The sequence below is a fragment of the Euleptes europaea genome, chromosome 3, assembly GCF_029931775.1.
Source record: "Euleptes europaea isolate rEulEur1 chromosome 3, rEulEur1.hap1, whole genome shotgun sequence".
Lineage (NCBI taxonomy): Eukaryota > Metazoa > Chordata > Lepidosauria > Squamata > Sphaerodactylidae > Euleptes > Euleptes europaea.
The window spans coordinates 37,911,103-37,934,078 of NC_079314.1; the positions used below are offsets into that span (position 1 = coordinate 37,911,103).

General features: G+C 44.0%; 1 protein-coding gene across 1 annotated transcript in view; it reads left to right on the top strand.

Annotated features, from left to right (window-relative positions):
* EFCAB6 (EF-hand calcium binding domain 6) overlaps window positions 1-22,976 on the top strand; it is a 98,385-nt gene that overhangs the window by 43,711 nt on the left and 31,698 nt on the right. The window contains exons 14-22 of the mRNA XM_056847244.1: window positions 1,250-1,420; window positions 3,208-3,379; window positions 4,781-4,895; window positions 6,749-6,870; window positions 9,120-9,355; window positions 12,184-12,280; window positions 12,822-12,940; window positions 17,919-18,107; window positions 21,116-21,271. Of these exons, the coding sequence (XP_056703222.1) occupies window positions 1,250-1,420; window positions 3,208-3,379; window positions 4,781-4,895; window positions 6,749-6,870; window positions 9,120-9,355; window positions 12,184-12,280; window positions 12,822-12,940; window positions 17,919-18,107; window positions 21,116-21,271 (1,377 nt within the window). The remainder of the gene's footprint in view (window positions 1-1,249; window positions 1,421-3,207; window positions 3,380-4,780; window positions 4,896-6,748; window positions 6,871-9,119; window positions 9,356-12,183; window positions 12,281-12,821; window positions 12,941-17,918; window positions 18,108-21,115; window positions 21,272-22,976) is intronic.

A 22,976-nucleotide genomic window follows, 5' to 3' on the forward strand; every position in this document is an offset into this window, starting at 1 on the left:
TTTTCTCCCTCTTTTCTCCGGGTAGAGGTGAGGGGAAGCCGGCAGCAAGTGCAGGTTGTGGCGCCCGGGGAAAGGAGCCGCCACAGCCTCCATTTGCCTTCGGCTTCCTCTCACTTTGACCCGGGGAAGGGGAGTGCAGAGCGGCGGTGACTCCTTTCCCCCACCGTCTCCTGCTCTTCTCCGGCCGGGGGGGAGGCGGGCGGCGGTGGCTTCACCAGCACCCCCCACCCCCTCCTTCCGCCGACTTCTCCTCTACTCCGGCTGGGGGTAGAAGGCAGGCGGCAGCTTCACCAGCCCCCACCGCCTCCACCCTTTGCCGGCTTCTGCTCTTCTCCGCGGGGAGGGAGGCGAGCAGCTGCCCCCACCCTCCACCGGCTTCCCCCACCCTCTGCCTGGGAGCACCTGTCTCTCCCCCCCTCCACTTGGCAACCTCAGTAGGGGGGAGGCGAGCCTTCCTGACCATGCTTTCAATTTTTTGAGTGCGTGATCGAGAGGTGCGCCACAGGAGAAAGATAAAAAATTGTGAATCTTGCCATGCGTTAATGGCCAATACTTCTGCCACCACAAACAGATTTTTATTTTGGGTTGGGCATTTTTCAACCCCAACGTACATTGGAATTTGACTTAGGGTGTGAATAAACCCCAGAATACAGCTTATTTAAATTTTATTCAGAGTGTTGTAGTAGTTGATATCAGTGCTGACATCAGTTGTTCACATAGTCATTTGATTTAAAGCTCTTCATGGCCTGGGACCTACATATCTAAAGGACCATCTCTTTCCTTATGTTTCCGTGTGTCACTTAACAGTCTTCAGTCTGCCACCTACTGATTGTTTCCCCACTTAAAGTGGCCCACCTGACAACAACTAGAGCCTGTGTCTTTTCCATTGTAGCTCCTGCTTTGGGAAATAGCCTTCCTGAGGAGGTGAGGGGAGCACTTCCATTGGAAAACTTCAGGAGGTGCTGCAAAGCCATTTTATTCGCCAGGGCTTTTAATGGGGTATAGACTGTGGACATTTTTTTGGGTGGGGCGTTTAATCTGCTGGTTTTAAATTGTAGTATTTTAACTATGGCTTATAAGCTGCCTGGAGCCATTAGGAAAGGTGGGATATAAATATTTTAAGTGACAGAGGCAGATTAAGTGTTTTTGGGACCTGACCCTCACTCACACACTGGTATCTATTATACGCATTACAGATTTTTTTTCCAGGCAAGCATGTCAGTATTTTAAATCTATGTGTTTTCTTCAGGCTATATCAGAAGTATCAAGATAATAACACAGAAGGGGTCCTCTACAGAATGCTTTTACATAGTTTAGGAGTTGCTGATCTGCCAAAGGAATTTATGGCCATGGTAAACAGCACTTTGCCCCACAGAAGTCAGCAGAGAGAAGAAAAAAGGCAGATGGACCTTTCAGAGAGGTATTGTACAAGTGTTTGTGATTGCTAATGATGACAGTTCCTAGGTCAAGATTTAGAAGCAAGTAAGAGATGTGCAGAACTCTCCTGAGAACTTTCCCTAGCTTCATTTAAATTTTTCATTTTTTCTTGAAAGTTCCTCAGATGTTTTGTCTGAAAAGGAGCCTCCATATTCTCCAGCATTTCCAGCCACAGCCTTTCCCCCTTCTTTCCCCCCCACTCCCTTCCCTATCTTAGTGGGAGGGGGGACTTAGTGGCTTCATCTATGCCCCGTAGTTAGGGGAAACAACCATCTCTACGGGAAGACATTCTCCATCCACCCATGGGGGAGTCAGCAGTGGGACAGCCACAGAAGGGCTATCTCTGCCTCAGCCAAGAAACCCTAGGAGCCTAGCTGCTGGGTGTTTAAACCCACTAAAGATGGTTTCAGAGGATAGCTGTGTTGGTCTGCAGCAGAACAACTAGACTTGAGTCCAGTAGCACTTTAAAAGACCAACAAGATTTTTGGGGTATAAGCTTTTGAGAGTCAAAGCTATCTGATGAAGGGCACTTTTACTCTCAAAAGCTTATACCCTGAAAATCATGTTGATCTCTAAGGTGCTACTGGACTTGAATCAAGCTCTCTAGAGGGACAGTAGTAACTGGTGGTGCAACCTCTTCCTCTCTGCCACAGGTAGGAGTGGAGTGCCTTGGACCTGGGGGGTTGGTACCGCTCACTAGGGCTGTGCATTTGGTAAAACCTGAACCAGAAAAAAGCCGGGGAAATGCCATTACGGCTTTTCCTGGTTTGGCTTTTACCGAATGCAAAAAACCGGTGGGAAAATCCATGCCGAAATAGCTGATTTTTGAATAAGCTGGAAATATTCGGCTTATTCGGGATTCAGCCATTTCCCACCCAGGAGGGGAGAGCTTCCTTAAAATCCATGCTGCCAAAGCGTGGATCTTAAAGAAGCCTCCACCCCCGCGCCTCCCCGGGAGTCCCAAGAAGGCAGGTGGGGAGTGCTTCAAATAGATCCATGCTGCCAGGCTTGGCAGCATGGATCTAAATTAAGCGCTCCCCGCCCGCCTCCTGATGTCGCTTTCACCAGATGTCTATCAGTTGAAAAGACACTGCCCAACCACAGAAGAAGCCAGGTGGGCAATAAGACATCTGTTGTGCCTCCGCCCTAGGAGAGGAGAAAGCTGCCGTGGTGGCCCCTCTGCTGCTTCTTTCTCCTTTCCTACCCTGGGGGGGAGGCTGGGGAAGGAAATGAGACAGGCAAGTGGCAGTGGTCCTGCCCAGGAGGAGGAGGAGGAGGCATTCTGCATCAGTCTATGCCACAGAACGTGTGCCAGGAGGTGGGGGTAGACTCCCTCTGTCAGTTTAATACAGGGGTGTCAACCTCATTTGTTACAAGGGCCAGATATGACATAAATGTCACTTGCTGGGGGCCAAGCCATGCCTTGCCAGCCCAGATGGAGACTGGAGGGGGTTGCTGCCTTGCCTGGCTTGCAGGCCAGAAAAGAGCTCTCAAGGGGTTGGATCCGGCCCACGGGCCTTATGTTTGACACCCATGGTGTAATACTTGTCTCAACAACAATTCGGTTTTAAAACTGACCACATGGCATAAACCTTGAAATCTGAAGAGCTAGTAATTATAGCTTTCTTAACAATTGTCACAGTTATGTAAAAATCTCTGATGTGGAAATATTCTCTGTAACTGCGACAATATAGATGATTAATGTTTAATCAGATATTTTGTGGGGCTATATTTAAGATTCTTGTTTTTGTTCCAATCTTCCACTTTTAGAACGAAACAGATTGAAGATTGTACTAACGAAAACACCAGGAACAGTGCTGTTGATGCAGTAATTGAAAGACTAAGGGATGGTATCCTGCATCGGGACGCTGGCCTCAGAGACTGTTTCCTTTCCTATAAGAAGCAAGCTGGTGGAAAATTGAGTAAAACTGATTTCCGCAAGGTGGTTTTCAATTTTATTTCGACTTTCTCCTCCAAAATGATGTGTACTTCTTTGTGGAGGCATCTCCTGTTTATCATCATAGCTTCTATACAATCCCACAATGGATACTGTGTAGGCACACCACTAGGTGCCAGAAAAAAATTGAAAACTTTCTCGAAGTGGAGGAGTTCTCCCCCTCCCTTCAACTTCTTCCTGGCAAAAACCAACATGTGACTGGGAGGAATGTTCATCCCCTCAATTCTCTCTTTGCCACCCATGGACAGAGGACCTCTGTTCTTCTCCTTTCTCCTCAGCCCTGCCAATCTGGAGAAGGCTTTCTTTATTGATTCCTTTGGTTCCTGCTTGACTATCATAGCCCAGCAGGCCCTACTGAAAAAGTGCTGTAATTACAGCACTAAGATGTCACAAAATGACAAACGGTCATACGTTGTGCCTCCTTTGCCTTGGGGAATCAGGCAATATTGTACTCTGTGATGTACAATCAGACAATATTGTACTCTGTTCACTCCAAAAGTGCATTCCAACAGAGCCTCTTGTTTCAAAACAGCTCTACGGGAGAAAGATTTGGCAGCTGCAGACACTCCATCTAGTTCCAACAAGGGCACCCCTTGCCTGGTTCGAGCTGCTTTGGTTCTGTTGGCTCCCCAATTGGAAACATCTGTTCCATCCAGCTGATGTGACTCCATTCCACTTGCCCATCACAGCCCGTCTGAGCTGTCTACAAACAAGTTGAAGTCAGAGGCAAAGCATAGAGACAAATAGGTGACTTTCACAATGCTTTTCTATGGAGAAGGAGGCGACCCCTTCAGGGGCCCATAAAAGCGGACCCGCGGACCCAAACTTTACCAAACTTTGGAATTCATGCAAGGAGGGTCCCTTGCAGCTACCCTGAAAATTTGATACTTCTATCTTTAAAAATGCCCCCCAGGGCTCCTAAAAAATTCCCATAGAGAAAAACCTTGGGAAAGCTGAAGAACAAATACCTATTCAGCTGATTCGGCATTCGGCTATCCGGCTTAGGCTTTATTTTCTATTTCAATATTCAGCCCCAAATAAACCCAGTTAAATCTTAAATACCATTTTTTGGGTTTATTTTCGGGTCGGCAAACCCAATATGCACTGCCCTAGAGAAGACTTAATTTTTGGTGACACACCTATGATTTAACATCTTAGCTAAATTTGTCAGATTTCAGTAACAATATTGAAACTGTATATTCTAAGTTCAAAAGTTCATATACAAAAACTTTGAGCTTGACCCAGCCAAAATAACCACAGTTAACTCCCAACTGATTTCAATAGGAAAGAGTTAAAGACAATTTTTTTCTATTAAATTGTTTAAAGCTACACATTTGTCTCATATCCAATATTAAGAAATATCTTGTTGTTTTTATTTTCTTGAAGTTATTGGAAGATATTTGTATGCCCTTGGAAGATGATCAGTTTAATCTACTCATAGAGAAAATAGGATTCCCAAATGGAGGGCTGAGTTATCTTGATTTTGTGGCAATATTTGAAGGTAATTGCATAAATACAGACAGTTTAACACATTCATCCTGGAACAACTGAGTTTTCTCTCTTTCAGTTCTATAAGCCTTGCTTTATTAGTGTGTGTTTTGCAGATTGAATTTGTGCTAAAATAGAGGTCAGTCTGAGACCAGGTGTAAACTTATTGTATAAAATGCCATGTGTCAAAACATCATAACAATGACCTAAAGAAGCAGTTTTTATCCAAGGGACAGTGGCTAGGGTATGGTTTCCTCCCAACCACTCTGTAACATGGAAAAACATTGAGATCATGTGGGAGATGCCAAAGATACAATTATTTCCCAAAAGAATATCAGCAACAGTGATGTAGGAAGCAACCCATACATTCGGTAAGCTTCTCTGGGGCTATCATGCATGGTAAGCTTCTCTGGTGCAATCTTAGCTTGGGCCCACAAGTGGTGACAACCACGTCATTCCTATTTTATAACAAGCAAGCTTAAACTTTACAAATGTTCTAATTCTTTGCTGTTAATCTATGATACTATAAATTATATAATGATATTTCTGTTATCTTTATTGATACGGTACCTTGGTGAAGGGCAATGATCATATAGAAGATAAAGGAATTTATTTCTAACTCTAGAACAAAATAATGTCATTTGCACTCTTTCACCAGTCCAGTTAATTTATAACAATTACTGTCCATGTTCAGCATGGTGTAGTGGTTCAGAGTGTTGGACTAGTATCTGGAAGACTTGGGTTTGAACCCCCTCTTGTGTTATGGAAGCTCGCTCTATAACCTTGGGCTGGTCATACTCTCTCAGCCTAACCTACCTCACATGATTGTTGTAAGGATAAAACGAAAGCAAGGAGAACAGTGTAAGCCACTGTGGGTCCCTGTTTGGGGGAAAGGTGGGGTACAAACGAAGTAAATATAGTAAATAAGTAAATAAATGTCCAAGTCCTTCTCTGCTCCTGGAATCCCAAGGAGGGAGCAAAGTCTCTCAAATCAGGGTCTGGATAAACAGAAAGAGAAGATGAGGCTTGCGGTGGTCAGCCAGCCAATGACTTGCTTAACTGCCTTGTGCTGCACTGAGGAGTAGATGCCATTGGTGTTGCTCAATATACTCCCTCCTCCTGGTTGCCTGCGAGTATCATCAGGTTTTAGGAATCAATTTGTGAATGACTATGATTCCTTGTAGGGCAAAAACAGGTTTTCCTGGATAGGCAAGTCATGGCTATTTCCCCAAAATCTTGATGCTACAGTTGCTGGCTATGTCAAGGACGAGGTGCCTTATGCCACAGTGGTCACTGTTCCTCTTTCCTGCCCGATGTGAAGCAAGGAAGTTAGATTCAAGTATTAATTATATTCACTAAAGCATAATGATTTATGGATCCTGAATAGGAGCAGCAAATCCATGGCTTAATGCCGTGATTTAGATTACATTCTTTTGTAGTCCAGTTATTGTGACAGTTTGCAACATGTGAAACCTGAGGTGGTCTCTAAATTGGAGATCCGGGTTTGATTTCCCACTCCTCCACATGGGCAGCAGCCAATAATTAGGTGAACTGGGTTGGTTTCCCCACTCCTACACATGAAGCCAGCTGGGTGACATTTGGCTTGTCACAGCTGTCTTAAAGCTCTCTCAGCCCCACCTACCTCACAGGGTGTCTGTTGTGGGGAGGGGAAGGAAAGGTGATTGTAAGCCGGTTTGATTCTGCCTTAAGTGGTGGAGAAAGTCGGCATATAAAAACCAACTCTTTTTCTTCTTCATTTAAGTATCCATTTTCTTGATAAATAACTAGATTGATGACCGGTACCAGTCTACTTTATATAACAGACTGGAGATCATTGGATGTTTTATTCTAATGTAACTATTTTAGATTCCAGACTGACTGGACGTGGACACGGTACACAACAGCAAATAAACATCAGCAAGTGTCACTTTGTTTCAGCTGAAGAGTGCCTTAGCCAGTTTAGTGATAAACTGGTGGAAGAATACGGGGTAATCACATTCGGCTTTTTATTATTGATTCACATTCTAAGTTTCTGGAACTGATGCTGGCCGAGACTTGCCCAGACCCCTGCCGGCCACAGCAGTGCCTTTCCAGGCCCCTCAGGGGCTGGGCTTGGAAATCAGAGTGGCAGGCATTGTTCATCAAGTGGTCTTCTGTGCAGGCACACATCCTCCTTTCCCCGCTGTGGGAACCTCTACTGTATGGGTCCTTCCCCATAGCAATGAAGGGAGGACCGATGGAGGGATTGCTCTCCCCACCTCCATCACATGCTGGTTTGGGTGGGGAAACATTGGAGGCAAGCAGGGAGAACTCCAAACTTTCTAGAAAGAGCTAGGAGGCTTCAGAAATGTTCTCTGCGACTAGAAGAAAGAGCTAGGAGGCTTCAGAAATGTTCTCTGCGACTAGAAGAAAGAGCTAGGAGGCTTCAGAAATGTTCTCTGCGACTGGCCTGTGCAAGCACAGTCCCGTGAGTGCCTACACAGAAGACCACTCGATGAATAACAGTTACTGATAAGTGCAACCCTGTTTTACAAAACTAGAGCACACAACAAGGGGGATTGACTATCATGCCTACTAGCTACATAAATCTAAGGAAACAAACAAGAAAAACAATATCACTAAGTTAAACTTAACAATACAAAAGTTCCCTCACATCACCTCTTTGGATGCTCATGCAGCAAATGCCAATCCGGACTCTCTCTCCCTCTCCCCCACCCCTCTCCAGGTAGGCCCCATATTTAGATCAGTGTTAGAGGAGAACTATATGTTTTGGGGGGAATGAGAATGGGCCAGTCTGCACTTCAGGCTTTTCCGTTTTGCAGAGGGGAGTGTTTGATATTCTGTACAAGCAGAGTCAAGCTGTATAGCAGAGACTGTTGTCAGGCTGTTACAGCCAAATCCTGATGGCTGCTGTGGTGGTGGTGGCTAGCTGCCAGGGCAACAGCCGAGCCACTAGTCAGCCCCTGGGGGACTCAGAAAGGGATGGCTAGCAGCCAGAAGCACCCACATAGCCTTAAGTGGGGAAACGCTTCCAGCGATCTTAGCAACTGCGCCATTGTAGATGACAGATGTCACAAGGGCTCGACAGTGTGGCCGAGATGGAATGGGGGAAAGCAACCAATCATTGCCCAGCAGGGGGAGGGCCCCAGCCCTTGGACGTGTGTGCAGTGTTGTCTGGTGGGGCAGGGTGCTGCAGTGGCAGATCAACCTCCAGCCAACACACACACTCCATAGGCACAGTATACGCAACCCCAGGAAATGGTATAAACATGGATGGGGAAAGGAGCCATGTCCTCAGATGCTGCAGTCCCAAGCACAATCATGCAACCAAGCCCAACTGGACTCAGTCTAGATGGCACAGGGCCAGCCACACTGGGCAAGGCATGGCTCTGAGGTGCCTAGCGCCGTGTGCGGCTCCCTGTCCTCAACCACACTGGTGAAGTTGGCATGTAGGCTGCCCCTGCACTTGATGGCAATGCAGGACACTCACCAGCTGGGGCCGGAGCAGGCCTGACAGTGAGACCGTGGAGTTCCGCTTCCAGGTTCAACAGCAGCCCTTCAATGCTCCCCAGCCACTCATCCATGCCCCCAGTGCTGGTCCTCTGCAAGCTCATCCCAGTATTGCTGACCCCAAGCCAGAGCATCCTTCTCTTCCCTCTCGGTCTCCAGGCTGTGAGGGGGTGGGGTGTGTGTAGGGTGGAATGTGGTGCCTGTGCCCTGGGCCCTTACTGGCAGCTCCCTCCTTGGCTCCACTGAAGCTCGAACACCCCCCTCATCCTGCTGTGCATCCCTGCCCACTGCAGAGGAGAGGGGGTTTACTGGTAGTGACAGCATGGTCACCAGGGCACATGCAGAGGGAGGCAATGTCTCTTGCCTTGAAAACCATAAGGTGGGTGTGACTTGACAGCAAAAAACAACAACAACGCATTTTTGATGTGCTCAAATCAAGGAAACCTAGAGACAGGTTTTCTAGTCAATGAATATGACCTGCAGCAGAACAATCCATTTGTAAAGCATTCCAGATGGATGTTTTCCTACCATGTCTTGGAGACTTTCAAGGAAAAAAATTAGCATTTTTTTTGTAGATGATCTGTTTTGAAACTGTCTTCCACATTTTACCCCTTATGCAAAAGATTTGGAATGGTGATTCATTAAAAAAAAATACTCTCGGCTGTATATTTGATTTAACAGGAAAATGGTCAACTGTTGACATTAAACTGAATATTTTCCTGTTTAGGACCCATACATTGCCTTCCGTAAAACAGACAGAAGCCATCATGGTATAGTCAACATGCTGGATTTCCGAAGCCTCCTGGATACCCTTTTTATTAGCATAACAGATGAAGAATATACACGTCTGCTTGGTCTCTTGGGTATGAATGTGACATCTACATTAAACTACCCAGAATTCCTTCACTTGTTCCAAGAACATGCAAATAAAGAGACACGCCCTTGGCTAGCCCCATCTAACAAGTAAGATTTACATTGTAGGTATTATTTAGATAATATAGGGTGGAAGCTATGACTTATAGAATACACCATTATAAAAAATTTTTGATCTTATTTACTATTCAATAGTGTGAAGAAAATCCCACACCCTATCTGTTTTTTTTACGTATTTGACAATGTATCCACTTATTTTAGTTTCTTCAGGCTTATTCATGGGCTTAAATTGAAGTCTTTCCATAGCTATTTTTTGTAGGCTGCCTTGTAAGTCATCGAACTGAAAAGCAGGAGAGAAACATTTTAAATTAAAATAAAATTAAAATAAAATACCTTCCTTGGATTACTATGATGAGACTAATTTGTTTCAGTGGCCATGGACCATATCTCCATTTTTCGATCAACACATTTTAAAGAGAGCTGCATTACCTCTGTAGTTCCTGTAGTCTTTGGGAGCTGTTCACTAAACTATAGTAGTAGTGTTACAAGGATTGGAATCCCCATCCCCAATTATAGCCATTGGCCCTAGTGAAATAAATGTGGGCTGAGCATGTGGCTATACAAGCATTACAGCTCTGTAGTTTGGATACCATTCCTAAGACTGTGAAACGAGAAGGAATTTCCAGTAGGGGACCACAGGACTCGGTTCTGCGCCTGGTATTTTTTTTTTAATTATAATTGATCTGGATGAGGGGTTGGAGGGACTACTCATTAAATTTGCAGTTGACACCAAATTGGGAGGAGTAGTGAACATCCCAGAAGATAGGGATAGGATCGAATGAGATCTGAACACACTGGAAAAGTCAGTGGATGTGAACAAGATGCAATTCAACAAAGACAAGTGCAGAGTTCTATATCTGGGTAACAAAAATGAGAAGCACACATACCAAATAAGGGATACATGTCTGGGTAGCAGTGTGTGTGAACAAGATCTTGAGGTATGGGTGGACTGTAAGCTAAACATGAGCAGTCAGTGTGATGGAGCAGCAAAAAAGGCTAATGTTGTCTTGGGGTGTATCAACAGAGGCATAACATCCAATCACATGATGTCATAATCTCTCTGTACACCACATTGGTCAGGCTGCGCCTGGAGTACTGTGTGCAGTTCTGGAGGCCTCACTTCAAACAGGATGTGGACAGAATACAGCAGAGGCAGAGGAGAGTAACGGATAATTAGGGGCCTGGAGACCAAGCCCTATGATGAAAAACTGAGGGATTTAGGAATGTTCAGTCTGGAGAAGAGGTTGAGGGGAGACATGATAGCTCTCTTTAAGTATTTGAAAGGCTGTCACTTAGAGGAGGGCAGGGAGCTGTTCCTGTGGCAGCAAAGGATGGAACTCGCAATAATGGGTATAAATTATGACTGGAAAGGTACTATCTGAAAATTAGGAATTCATTTTTTTACAGTGAGAGTAGTTCAGCAGTGGAATTGGCTGCCTAAGGTGGTGGTGAGCTCCCCTTCACTGGCAATCTTCAAGCAGCAGCTGGACGAACACTTGTCAGGGATATTTTAGGCTGATCCTACATTGAGCAGGGGATTGGACTAGATGGCCTATATGGACCCTTGCAATTCTATGATTCTGTGATTCTACAAAAATACAATTTTGTAAACCAAAGGGGGTCATGAGGATTCCAGGAGGCCTCGGATTTTGAGAGCAGCTGAGAGCCACTTAAAGGAAAACAGGAGACAGAGAAATGAGCTGCTCAAGAGGTTGTAGGATTGGGGGAGAGGGATTCAAGGAGGTAATTTTTTCCAGACAGTGATTTGGCTTGTTAAAATATAATGCAAAAGTATTTTGGAAGAAGCAAATCCTCAGGTGAGCTAGAACGAGGGATAATGGAGAGAGGTGTGCTACCGAATCAAAAATATGACTCCTGTTGCCTCCTGAAGTGGTACAGCCCAGACTTCTACAGTCTCTGTCTACCAGTAGATCCGGTGTCATAGGTAGAATAGCTATCAGTCCTACTGAAATCAAAGAAACTTCATACAACTAAATGCTATTGTGTTGCTTTCAATTATGTCTATGGCAGTTTACTTGGGAGTAATGGCCAAAATAAATTTGACATGCTATAGTGTCTCATGTCTAGTTTTTTTTTTAATGGAAATGTGTTGGGAAGCTGTTATTGGGAGTGGAAAAGTAGCAGTAGGAGGGCAAGAGAAGGGATCGCTTAACCTTTTCCATTTCCCTCTGGTCATCTGTCCACTCACAGCCATCTTTCTCAGGTGCTTTTCTTCCTTCGTATCATATCTTGTTTGGTCCTGAGTTCTAGTGGATTTGCATCCTTATGGTTTGATCCAACCAGGTTATCACTGCTGAAAAGGAAGGAGGTGGTCCTTTTTGACCACCAAAAACCTATTCTGGGGATCACGAAACCACATGGACAAAAGTCATGTAAAATGGGGAGTCTAAGGAGAGGAATTAGGTGAGATTGAGTGGGAAAGCTGACTGGGTCCAACCTGTAGAATTTCATTCCAGCTTCTTCATAGTAGCTTTAATTTGCGCTCACAATGGAACAGTTCTCTGTTTCTCATTCAGAGCTTATCAACACTTTGTCTTTTATGTTTTTGCTTTGATTTATAAATCTTTCCCCCTCAAATCTCAGCAGCAGTTAAGCATCCACAAATTATAACAGGGATTAAGAGAACTTTTTTAAGTGTCATCCCGAACTGAGTGCAGTTGGAGAACTATAACAATATGTACTGTACATGAAATTCATTGGTATGCAAATACTTGGGATAAGAATCTTTAAGACTATCTGAAGAAACTATAAAATAAAATCAATGATCCAAATAAACAAACTTTGGGGGATAATAAAGTAAATCATAGTTAACATAATACTTTTTCTTTTTCTCTGAGATCTAAACAGATAACTGCCGATGTGGATCTAGCTTGTGAACAAGCTCATCACTATCTTAGTATCAAAGCACAAAGCAGATGGAATGACCTAGCCATGGTAAGCTCAATTTATATATATATATCCTTGTTTAAAACAGGTTTGATAACTTCACATTATCTTTGATTATATGTTTTTAGAACAGCGATTTAGCTACAATAAACAAATAATTCATTAATAGTGAAAGCTTATGATAAGCTTAACAACACTGTACACAGCTCCCTCTTCAAGCCCCTGGCTTGGATGCTGCCTAGATTTCTCTGGGGATTTTCGTCGATTCTTGCATCCCACAGCTGCCCAAAACACTCCCAAAAAACACTGCTCCTAGGAGGCAGGGGACACTTGGAAATATCTTAGTGAAGGAATTGGAGGTCTCCCATGGGGGGTTGGCAAAAATCACCTCCCTTGCACCCATGAAGATCTAGGCAGGATTGAGGCCTCAGTGCTTTTCAGCTTTTATAAATGTAATAAATAGTTCCACTAAAGATGCATGCATTTTGTAATTCTTTGGAAGTCCCAAGTATGTAATGTAATTCCTTATGACTATGGAGAAAGTATGGAAAAAATTAACCCTTGCTATTAATGGCATCTCACGTTTTAGTTTTTCCGTGAATATGATAGTGATGGAAATAACATTGTTCTGAAAAAGGATCTGAAAGATGTCCTGTACAGAGGTGCCATTCCCTTAAATCCAAAAGAATATGATAAACTCTGGGCAAGGTAAGACCGTTGCAGTAGTACGCATTTTTAAAAAGTTAGCTTTACCTGTAGATCAGGAGTGGGGAACCTCAGGCCCGGGGGCCGTATGCGGCCCCCGAGGACATTTTTTGTGGCCCTCGGGAGCTCCGGGAACCCTGCCGATGAGGCGGGGTGCAGGGTGGCCCTCCCCGAGGGTGTTCCTGGGGCCATGGCTTACAGCGCCCTTGTAGCGCCCTTTGGACCTCCTCTCACTGACTGTTGGTTGTTGGTCGGCGAGAGGGGAGGGGGAGGGACTCTTCCCCCAAGGCTGCCCCCTACAGCTGCGGCGTGCAGGAACGCTGCGGCACGTTGTAAGCCCCTCTCGCTGCCTGTCGACTGTTGAGCAGGGGGGGGGAGAGGCTGGCGGCTCCCGGCGGCAGAGCATGAATGCAGAACCAATTGGGCTTGGGGAGGGCTTTTATGGACTCTGGGGGGGAGTGCACGAAGACTGGGGCCCTGTTGCTTGGTGCTCCATGCGCCGCCGGGTGTGTGTGGGTGGGTGGGGGAGGTGGGGTGGCTGGGGCCCGGTCGCGCAGGCCGGCATGCGCAGGTGTGTGTGTGGGGGGGAGGCTTTTCTCTCTTCCTCTTTTTCTGTCACTCTCCTTTCTCTCCCTCTCTTCCTCCCTCTTTTTCTGTCTCTTTCTTTGTCTCCGTCCTTTTTTTTCTTTCCCTCTGTCCTTTTCTTTCTTTCTCCCCCTCTCTCCATTTCTTTCTCCCTTTCTCTCTCTTTCTCCCTCCCTCCCTTTTCCTCTTTCTCTGTTTTCCTTCCTCCCTTCCTCCCTTGCCAATCGTTTCTGGGGCCCACCGCTGGCTGCCCTCCCACCTGGGAGGGGGGAGGGGGGGCGCCCTGCAGGCCTTCTCTGGGTGGCCTCCCCTGGGGTTGCCAACCTCCAGGTGGTGGCTGGAGACCTGGCAACCCTAGCCTCTCCCCCCCCACCAGGATATCTACACCTGGTATGGCCCCCGAAAGATGTTATAAATGTGCGAATGGCCCTTGGCAGGAAAAAGGTTCCCCACCCCTGCTGTAGATGGTGGAGCCGGATGCTAAAATTGAAGGTTTTAATACCAGGGTCTGTTCACTATAATGCTTAATCACTGATTTCAGACTAAAAAAATACTAACACGAATGATATGTGAAAATAGTCATGTTTACATGATTTTTATCTAATTCTAGATTCACATCCTCATTATTCCTACTTTCCAAAGATTCCCTATACAGTGTTGTGTCTTCCATTGCTTTAACAGAGGAATTGTGCTAGAAATTGGACCATTAATCAAGTTCCTCTGATACAAACACTGCAATCACAACTCAGTTGTAGATCCTATGATCTCCTAAGCTGAAGGCATCTCATGAATTATACTTGATCCCCATAATTACTTGACCACCTAGTTTTTACAACTCTGTATCAGTAATGTATCATCATATATAATATATATGTTATGATAACTGGAGAAAATTAGTCACATGAAACTCATGTGTCATTTAAATAATAGTTTATACAAGAGGGGAACCTACAAAGATTAATAGGGAAGGGGTAATCTGGTTTCCCCCCATGTCCACTGCTGTTCTGCTTGTCAACAAATGTATGGGATCAGATAAGGCATAAATGTATACCAGGAAAACCCTAATTAGCATCTATTATGGCAGATATGACTGTAGAGAAGATTGCTAAACAATCTTGGCTTACCTATAAATTAAATGATTATGATAAATATAGATATTGGTTTAAAGGCCAACACCGTCCGGATGCGCACGCGCCCAGCCAGCTCTGTGCGCCCCGCCCGCCTCCCAGCTGGCCGTCGGGGCGGGGAATGCCGGCTCGTGCCATCCCGACTCGTGCCGTCCCGACTCGCATGCGCCCAGCCAGCTCTGTGCGCCCCGCCCGCCTCCCAGCTGGCCGTCGGGGCAGGGAACACCGGCTCGCGCGTCCCGACGCGCACACGCCCAGCCGGCATTCACTCTATAAGACGCACAGACATTTCCCCTCACTTTTGAGGAGGAAAAAAGTGCGTCTTATGGAGCGAAAAATACGTTATGTGGCATCTTTCTCCCAACAGAATACAAAAAATGCTGAGCCTTGACAAAGATGCTAGTAATTGTTAGTACTGCAACCTTGCCAAAGCCGATTTCCCACACATGTGGTGGGGTTGTAGAAGAACTATGTGATCCAAATTATATCTAACAGTCTCGAAATAATTATTCTGGCAAATCCTGAGACCATTTTACTAAATTATATACCAGATATACAAAAAGATCTACGAGACATATTCCTTCATATGATAACAACAGCTAGAATTAACTTTGCAAGATATTCGAAAGGAAAAAAATTCCCGGATATAAATAACTGGATAGATAAGATTAAACAAATGTATGTATTAATTAAGTTGATTTTTTATAAAATGATAAAGATATGGAAGATCTAGATGCTGTCTGGATCCCAATAATCTCCAGAATGGAAAAAACTTTCAAACATCTAGAACGTGGAGAGGAAGACGAGTAATGTTTTTGCTGGCTTTAATATGTGTAGCTGAATTGGTTATCTTTTATTATTATTACTTTTATCTGTAACGGTATATAATTTTGAATAATATTTTTTGTTGTTTTTTTCTTCCCCCAATTTTATGTATGTATGTAATTTTATGTATGCAATAAAGTTTTTAAATTAAAAAAAGAAGAAGCCAAGGGCTACTAGATTCAGTGCTAGATTGTTTTAGAGCACCGTTCCTTTTGGTTTTCACTTTTACTACTGCTGTACTGTAACTTGCTAACCTTAATGAGGCAATGCAGGCCAAAAAGTACTAGTGGTGGAGATGCATTTCATATATTTAAGGAAAAGGGGCATTGCTCAATGGTAGAACATCTGCTTTGTGTGCAGAAGTTCTCAGGCTCAAGCCCTGATATCTCTGGTTAAAAGGATTGGATACTAGATGATGTGAAAGACCTCACCAAGACCCTGGAGAGCCGCTGCCAGCCAAAGTAGTCAATACTGACCTTAAAAAACCTATAATTTGACTCTGTATCAGGTAGCTTCATGCACTCATATTCACTTGACCTAACCAGTCCTTTCTTTGAATGAAGAATTCTAGGTTTTTTTACTTGAATTTACTTACTTTAATTTAAGGACTGTTTGGGTATAGGTGGTGAACCAGAATTAAAGACAATTTCTAATAGCATTTAAAACTATCTACTGCATGTTTTACATATATGGTAATTACCTCTTTGATGGCTAATTAGGCAAGTAGTGGGCTTGAGGCCATAGGGTATGTATGTACATTTTTTCAGATATTTGAAAATAAGTATTAGCAGGAGTTCAGAGAAATAACGGAAAGGAGGGTCTCTTTGATTGTGAATGGTCTGACAGATAGGTATTTCTGGAATTAACCTTTCTACAGTCAAATTCCAGTAGATAAATTGTGGCAAGTTAAAAACAATGATGGAGGACCTCTCCTTCCTGGGCTCAGATTGTAATCAGTTCAGATTCAGATTCATTTATTAATACAGCAAATGCCATTAAAAACATTCATATCAGTTACAGAATTAAAATTGGAGAATATACAGTATAGGATATACGATTCATAGACAGTTTATACAATTTAAACAGACCTCGAATTAATAAATCATTTTCCATTTTAAGCTGAATTACCAAGCCCCAACTTTGACGGATCTTATATATCGCAGCACAGAATTTAGCCACTTGCTTCACCCTCTGGTCTGATCCTTCCCATAGGAGACTCCTCAGTCTCCCTTCCTCGGAGCTATCCTTTATCAGATTAAGGAGAGGGGAAATTAGCTTGTATCGGGCTTCCTGATAGAAAGAGCACCTGAAAAAGACATGCGCAGTAGATTCAACTTCATCCAACTTGCAGGGACAGTTCAGAAAAGCTAAACTAAAAACAACCCAAATATTTTTGCCTTTTCCAATTTCCAAACTTGACATAACAGAAGGACTATTCCCCACCCTCCTCATTCAACTCTTCCTCCTCTCCCACTTACCATTTTGTGGCAGGCAGTGCTGGGATGGCCCTCTCGCTAGTCCGCAAGTAGACTTAAAGGAGAGCCTCTCCCCCCACTGCCTCTCTCCCCATGTCTTGGCTGCTGCTTTGGCAGTACTGTGGGTACACTTGGTGCACCCTGTGAAACACAGGCGCCCTGATAGTGACATTTCCCAGGGTGCTGGAAGTAGGGTTGCCAACCTCCAGGTACTAGCTGGAGATCCCCAGCTATTACAACTGATCTCCAGCCGATAGATATCAGTTCCCCTGGAGAAAATGGCCACTTTGGCAATTGGACTGTATGGCGTTGAGGTCCCTCCCCTCCCCAAATCTCGCCCTCCTCAGGCTCCACCCCAACAACCTCCCGCCAGTAGTGAAGGGGGACCTGGCAACCCTAGTTATGAGCATGCCTCAGATGCTGCTGAAAAAGTGGCTGAGGTGCTAGAAAGAGGGAGGGGGAGGCTGTCTTCCCACCCGTTGGCTAGTCACTATCATCAATATTGCCAGCTGCAACAAGGTAAATGGGGGGGGAGAATGGAGGGGCTTAAAAATTTAACCTGAGATGCAGAAGAATTTTGGGCTATAATGTTTCCCAACTATTACAGGCCCCTGCATTCCATATGTTCCTAAAGAATATGAGTTTCAGCAACATTTCTCTGAATCTTGCTAGAGCCAATACTGTTCTGAGCAGAAGGACTGAAAACACCACATCTCAATCCAATATCAGTTGATGGCTACTAGCTTAGGTGGCTCTTTAAAAGGATTCCAAAGGATGCCATCACTTCCATGCTCTGTGAGGTTCTGAAACATCTGTCCAGTTACTGTTGAAAACAGAACACAAGACTAGACAGACTGGCCATTGCTGAATAATAGTTGCACTGTTTTTGCAACAAGATCCGTAAGAAGCAAATTAGGTTTACTGCACTGAGCCTTAATATCTGATGGAAGGAAACATGTCTTTTAAAAGGTATGATGTGGACTCAAAAGGCTATGTTACTCACCAAGAGTTTCTACAGAAATTGGGGGTGCAGTGTACACCTCCTAGCACTGGACTCAACAAACAGTTTACGGAAGACAACTGTGTACCCTTTATGAAGCATTACAAAAAGGTAGAAAGGAAACGAACAGACATCGGTGAGATTATAAATAAAATCAGGTAAGTAAACAAATTACTTTTTCATTACTGTTGTACAGGAGGGGCCGCAGCTCAGTGGTAGAGCATCTGCTTGGCATGCAGAAGGTCCCAGGTTCAATCCCCGGCATCTCTACTTAAAGGGACTAGGCAAGTAGGTAATGTGACTCTGGAGAGCTGCCGCCGATCTGAGTAGACAATACTGACTTTGATGGACTGAGGGACTGATTCAGTATGAGGCAGCTTCATGTGTTCATGTGATTGCCCAATTTGTAATTTTTTTCAAATGAGAAGGAAAGTTCATAGTTAAGGTGAAAAAGAGTTATTGCTGTTTGAAACAATGTGCAAAGAGAACAGGACAAAGGAATTGCTAGAAATGCTACATCTGTATATATATCAGCTGACTGAGGTTTCAGCTCATACATCTCTGCACCACAAACTCTTATTGCTTTAATAAATCTGCTATTCTTTAAAGTGCCATAGACCTCTTGTTTTGTTATGGCAGCATCACTTGTAACACCCTGGCACAAAGTCTTTTATGCTATTCTTTCAATTTAATCCTAAACACTTCGTAAAACATGTTCATTAGTGTTCATTTTAAACTCTGTACAACTGACAAGAGGGCTTGAACAGCTTAATGTTCAAGAGCAGGGGGAGAGGATCTGGGTGTATAATTTTTCCCTTTGTTTTAACTCAAGAAGAACAAATACCTCAAATTAGAAACATTAGAACAGTGATTCTCCAGCACTTCAAGAGAAATACAAACCATTTGTAGGGCAAGATGGGTTTGTTTGTTTATTGGGTAGCCAGGCAGGATCTGTAGTTTAAAGCATATGCTTGGTGCTCAGTTTTCTGCCGAAATTTGAATAATTACTGCTTGGCAGTCATTTACTCAGCCCAAGAAATGGTTATTCTAAAAATAAAAACAGAAAGAAAGGGTTTGATTGCCTATCTTTTTATTCTGATCTAGAAGGTAAATATGCAAGATAGCACCAAGGATGAAAAGTTATCATTTTAGTTATGCAAGTGAGAGTGTAATGTGTATCTGAGTATAGTACAGGGTACTATGGACCAAAAGGCATGTTGACATATATGGAGAGCTAGTGTAATGCAGTGGTTAGCATGCCAGACTAGGACTGAGCAGATGCAAATTCAAATCCCCACTCGGTCATGTTGTTCACAGGAACTGTAATCCTAAAAAGGCTTTCCTGGTTACAAGTAAGCCCCTGCTTCGATCTGCTTCCCTGAGTTCCTTAGAGCAGTCATAGTCTCTCAGCCTAACCTAACTCACAGAACTGCTTTATGAGTAAAATGGTGGAAGGGAAAAACGTGTACGCCGCTGTGAGCTCCTGGGAAGATGAGTGAGAACTGAGTTAATAATACTTGCAGCCCATTCCTCACCTTTTGGCGGTCGGGGACGTCGTGGCTGAGGCGGCACCATGCCACCTCCAAACCAGTTTCCCAGCCTTTTAAAATTTCAAATGGGGCATTTTGCCCCATTGAGAACAGCGAGGCTGCGGCTGCAAAAAAGCCGTCGCAGCAACGCCGTTCTCCCCGCCTGCGTGCCAGGCCAAAAGGGGACAGGAATCTGCCTACTGCCAGCTCCGCTCCGACACACCCCAGGAATGCCCCTTGGCATGCCGGCATGGGTCTTTACGCCGGTGGGATGCCGGCGGAAGGCCCAGCCAGTGTCCCTGGGTGGCACTGCCATGGCAGCGCCACGAGGACTGCATGCAGGCCTTCCCGCCGGCATCCAGCATGGCGTAAGTAATGCCAATGCCGGCGCAGGGCCCCCGAACACCGGTGCAGCCGCTTCCTGGCCTCCAAAGGTCTTTCATCCGTGGAGGTCAGGAATGGGCTGTTAGTATTTATACAACATTTGACAAGTGCACATGTTACTTTGCATACATCTCAGTAATCTTTGCAACAGCCTGTAACCTATGCCGATATTATTATCCCCAGCTACAGAATGGAGCCAGCATAAAGGGAAAAACAGTCCAAACATATAAAATATATTTTAAAACAATAATTTCAGATAAGTAGATAATGTTAGTCCGTTGCAGCAAAAATAAACAGTCTTGTGGCTTAAACGTAAACATGATTTCAAATGTTCGTTACTTGATGTGAAAGTAGTTCTAAATATAGCAAGTTATTTCTTCAAGTCTAAAAGTCGTTTCCTTTTTATTAACACATTTAGTATAGAGTAATATCGTGGTGGGACTGAGTGTTACAGATGATCAGTAAAAAATAATAGTTAGCCACCAACAGTAATCCAGCTTCACCTTGTGGGCCCCTGGTGCAAATCATCATAGTGCTGTGCTGACTGCGATTCCTTGGTGACATATAATTACTCACAGCCTGCCTGCCCCACCACTAAGCCCTCTGCCCACCATTCCAACACCCCACTGAGACCAATCAGCAGAAGGGAAGAGGCAGCCATGGTTCAGAAGCAGTCAGCAGGACAACAGTGCAATCTAATGCAGAGTTACTGCTGCTCTGGTCCTTTCAAATCAATAGTCTTAGATGGGCACAACCGGCATAGGATTGCACTGGCAGTCCCTCAGAAGATTGAGGGAGAAGAGAGACACCACGGGGTCGGATCCAGACTAAATTTCCTCTCAGCGGAGTGGAACTTTCTTTCCTCTCCTCTACCACTGCATCCCATTGATCTCCATAAAATACTACCCCTGCAGGATAGGGGATCCGGAAAAAATGACACGGGGGGTGGGGGGAATCTGCAGGTGAAGGGGCAATCAGTGGAAATTGCTGTTTAGTCTGGATCCAACCCCTTGTGTGTAGGGACGAATGCCTGCATGGGTTTTGGACGCCACGTGCTACAGCTTTCCTTGCTCTTTGCTTGGATTCCCGAGTTCCCTGCTATGGATTATTTTTTGAAGTGGAGAGTCCGAGCTTCAGCACTTCCAATCTTAAAACTAATGAACTGGTTTCCAGAATGTGTTCTAAATGTGTAATGCTAAATACTGTAATGTTTCTTTAACAGAATATCTCAAATGAGTATTGGCCTTTTTTAGGAAAAAATACCAGGATTGCTCCCACGATTTCCACAAGGCCCTTTTGCAGCAGGATAGCAATAGAGAAGGCTGCATAACAGTGGGCAACCTGTGCAAGGTGCTGGAAAACTTCGACTTTTGTCTGGAATATGAGGAGTACAGTGAACTTCTATACAGGTTGTCATAGTTCTATGGTCTGTCTTAATTTAGTAAAATTTATCATATATGTGACTTGAAGCATCTGAGTCATCCTGAATTAATCACTTGGCTAATACGACAAGCCTAAAATGATCAAACAGTCTAGGTCCAGTTGGTTTCAATACATGAAAGGTTGCAGGGTCAACATTTGCATTTCACCAAAGGATTACTTGATCAGCTTGTTCATTTTAAATGGCTTGACCTTCTCCAAAAAGTATAATACATAACAGATTCCACAAAGCTATTTTAATTTAAGGTTTGAAAGGTTCAGTATTATCAGATACCAGTTTTTGCAAATCTTAACTTGCGGTGTTAATTTGATGTACCTATAATAAGCTAAAATAGCTAAGAAATGGATAAGGAATCAGTTTAGTTCAATTTTGTTTGGTCATCAAACAATAAGAATAGAAAACATGCCAAGTCTAAAAAGAGAAACATTTTACCAATGCTACAGAAGTGTAATAATTTCAAAGATAATATTTTTGCAGCTGTGGTTGGGCTGATGGGAAACGTGATTCTTTTATTCTTTAGCAATAGTAGCTAAACTGGCGCACAAACATAAACTGGCACACAAATCTCTGAATCCTGTATAGCAAGATGGCACCATGTTTTTTCTGTGAGTGCAGACTTGAAGATAACTAACCAGAGCTGAGAACCCCAGGGATTAGTTAAAGGTAAATTATATTTACCTTCCTATATGAGGTCGCAGGATCCAGCAGACTTACACTTCCAGAGAAGACTCTTTTCTGTTTGTAAGGAAGAGAGAATCTTTTAGCTCCACCCGTGAAATGAGTAATGAAGCTCTCTTGAATTCAATCTCTAATGAGAATTTTTGCTGCATTGCTCGTTTTCTCAAAGACTTTTTTTAATGATAAGCACTTCCATTCATTGTAATTTTCTGCAGACTAGTCCTTTCCAAATTGAAGTTTCCCCTCCCTCCTCATCTTAAATAATAGAGTAGATTAGCATATGCATTTGGTTTTAATACTAAAAATTTAATACCAACTTGGCAATTTATTCCTCCGCTGAAAAGCGTTGATTATTTCCTTTTCCACTGAGTCTCTAACATCTGAGCCAGCTTGACATAGGCTAATACAGGGATTGGTTTGCAGCTGCAAGATGTAAAAGCACTGCTCTTGTGCTTTTGTTTCATTTTGTTTCCAGATATTAGCGTCTCTGTGTTGAATTTCTTTTCCCAAGCCTTTTTTGTATCAAGGTTCCCTTCTTAAAAAAACAAAAAGCCTCTCCCCATTTCATTAGTATTGTAGCAGACAAATATCGTGGCAAAAGGTCATTTTGGAAACAGTCATCAGCAAACGATTTACGGAGAATCCAGCCGATAAGAGACACTTCGTTTTGATATTTCTGTACTGGAAATGAGATTTGCTGTTCCACATCTTCATTTCTCACCTTATACTTTATCAACACAAGTGGCCAACCTGTAAGAGTCTCCTCTGTGATGCTGTTTGAGAACTTGGTGAGCAACAAAGCATCCCAGCCCTTCACTTAGGCTGTGTGAGTCTTCCGGGGAGCTGATGTTGGACCCCATTAAAACAAGGGGAAAACTCAGTGGCAACATAAGATCATTCACATCATGCATATGTTGCCTCTTCCAGGTGGACCCTAGAATCTCTCCAATCCTGAAGCCAGCTCCAGGCACACACTCTCAGCCCTGACCCTGGCT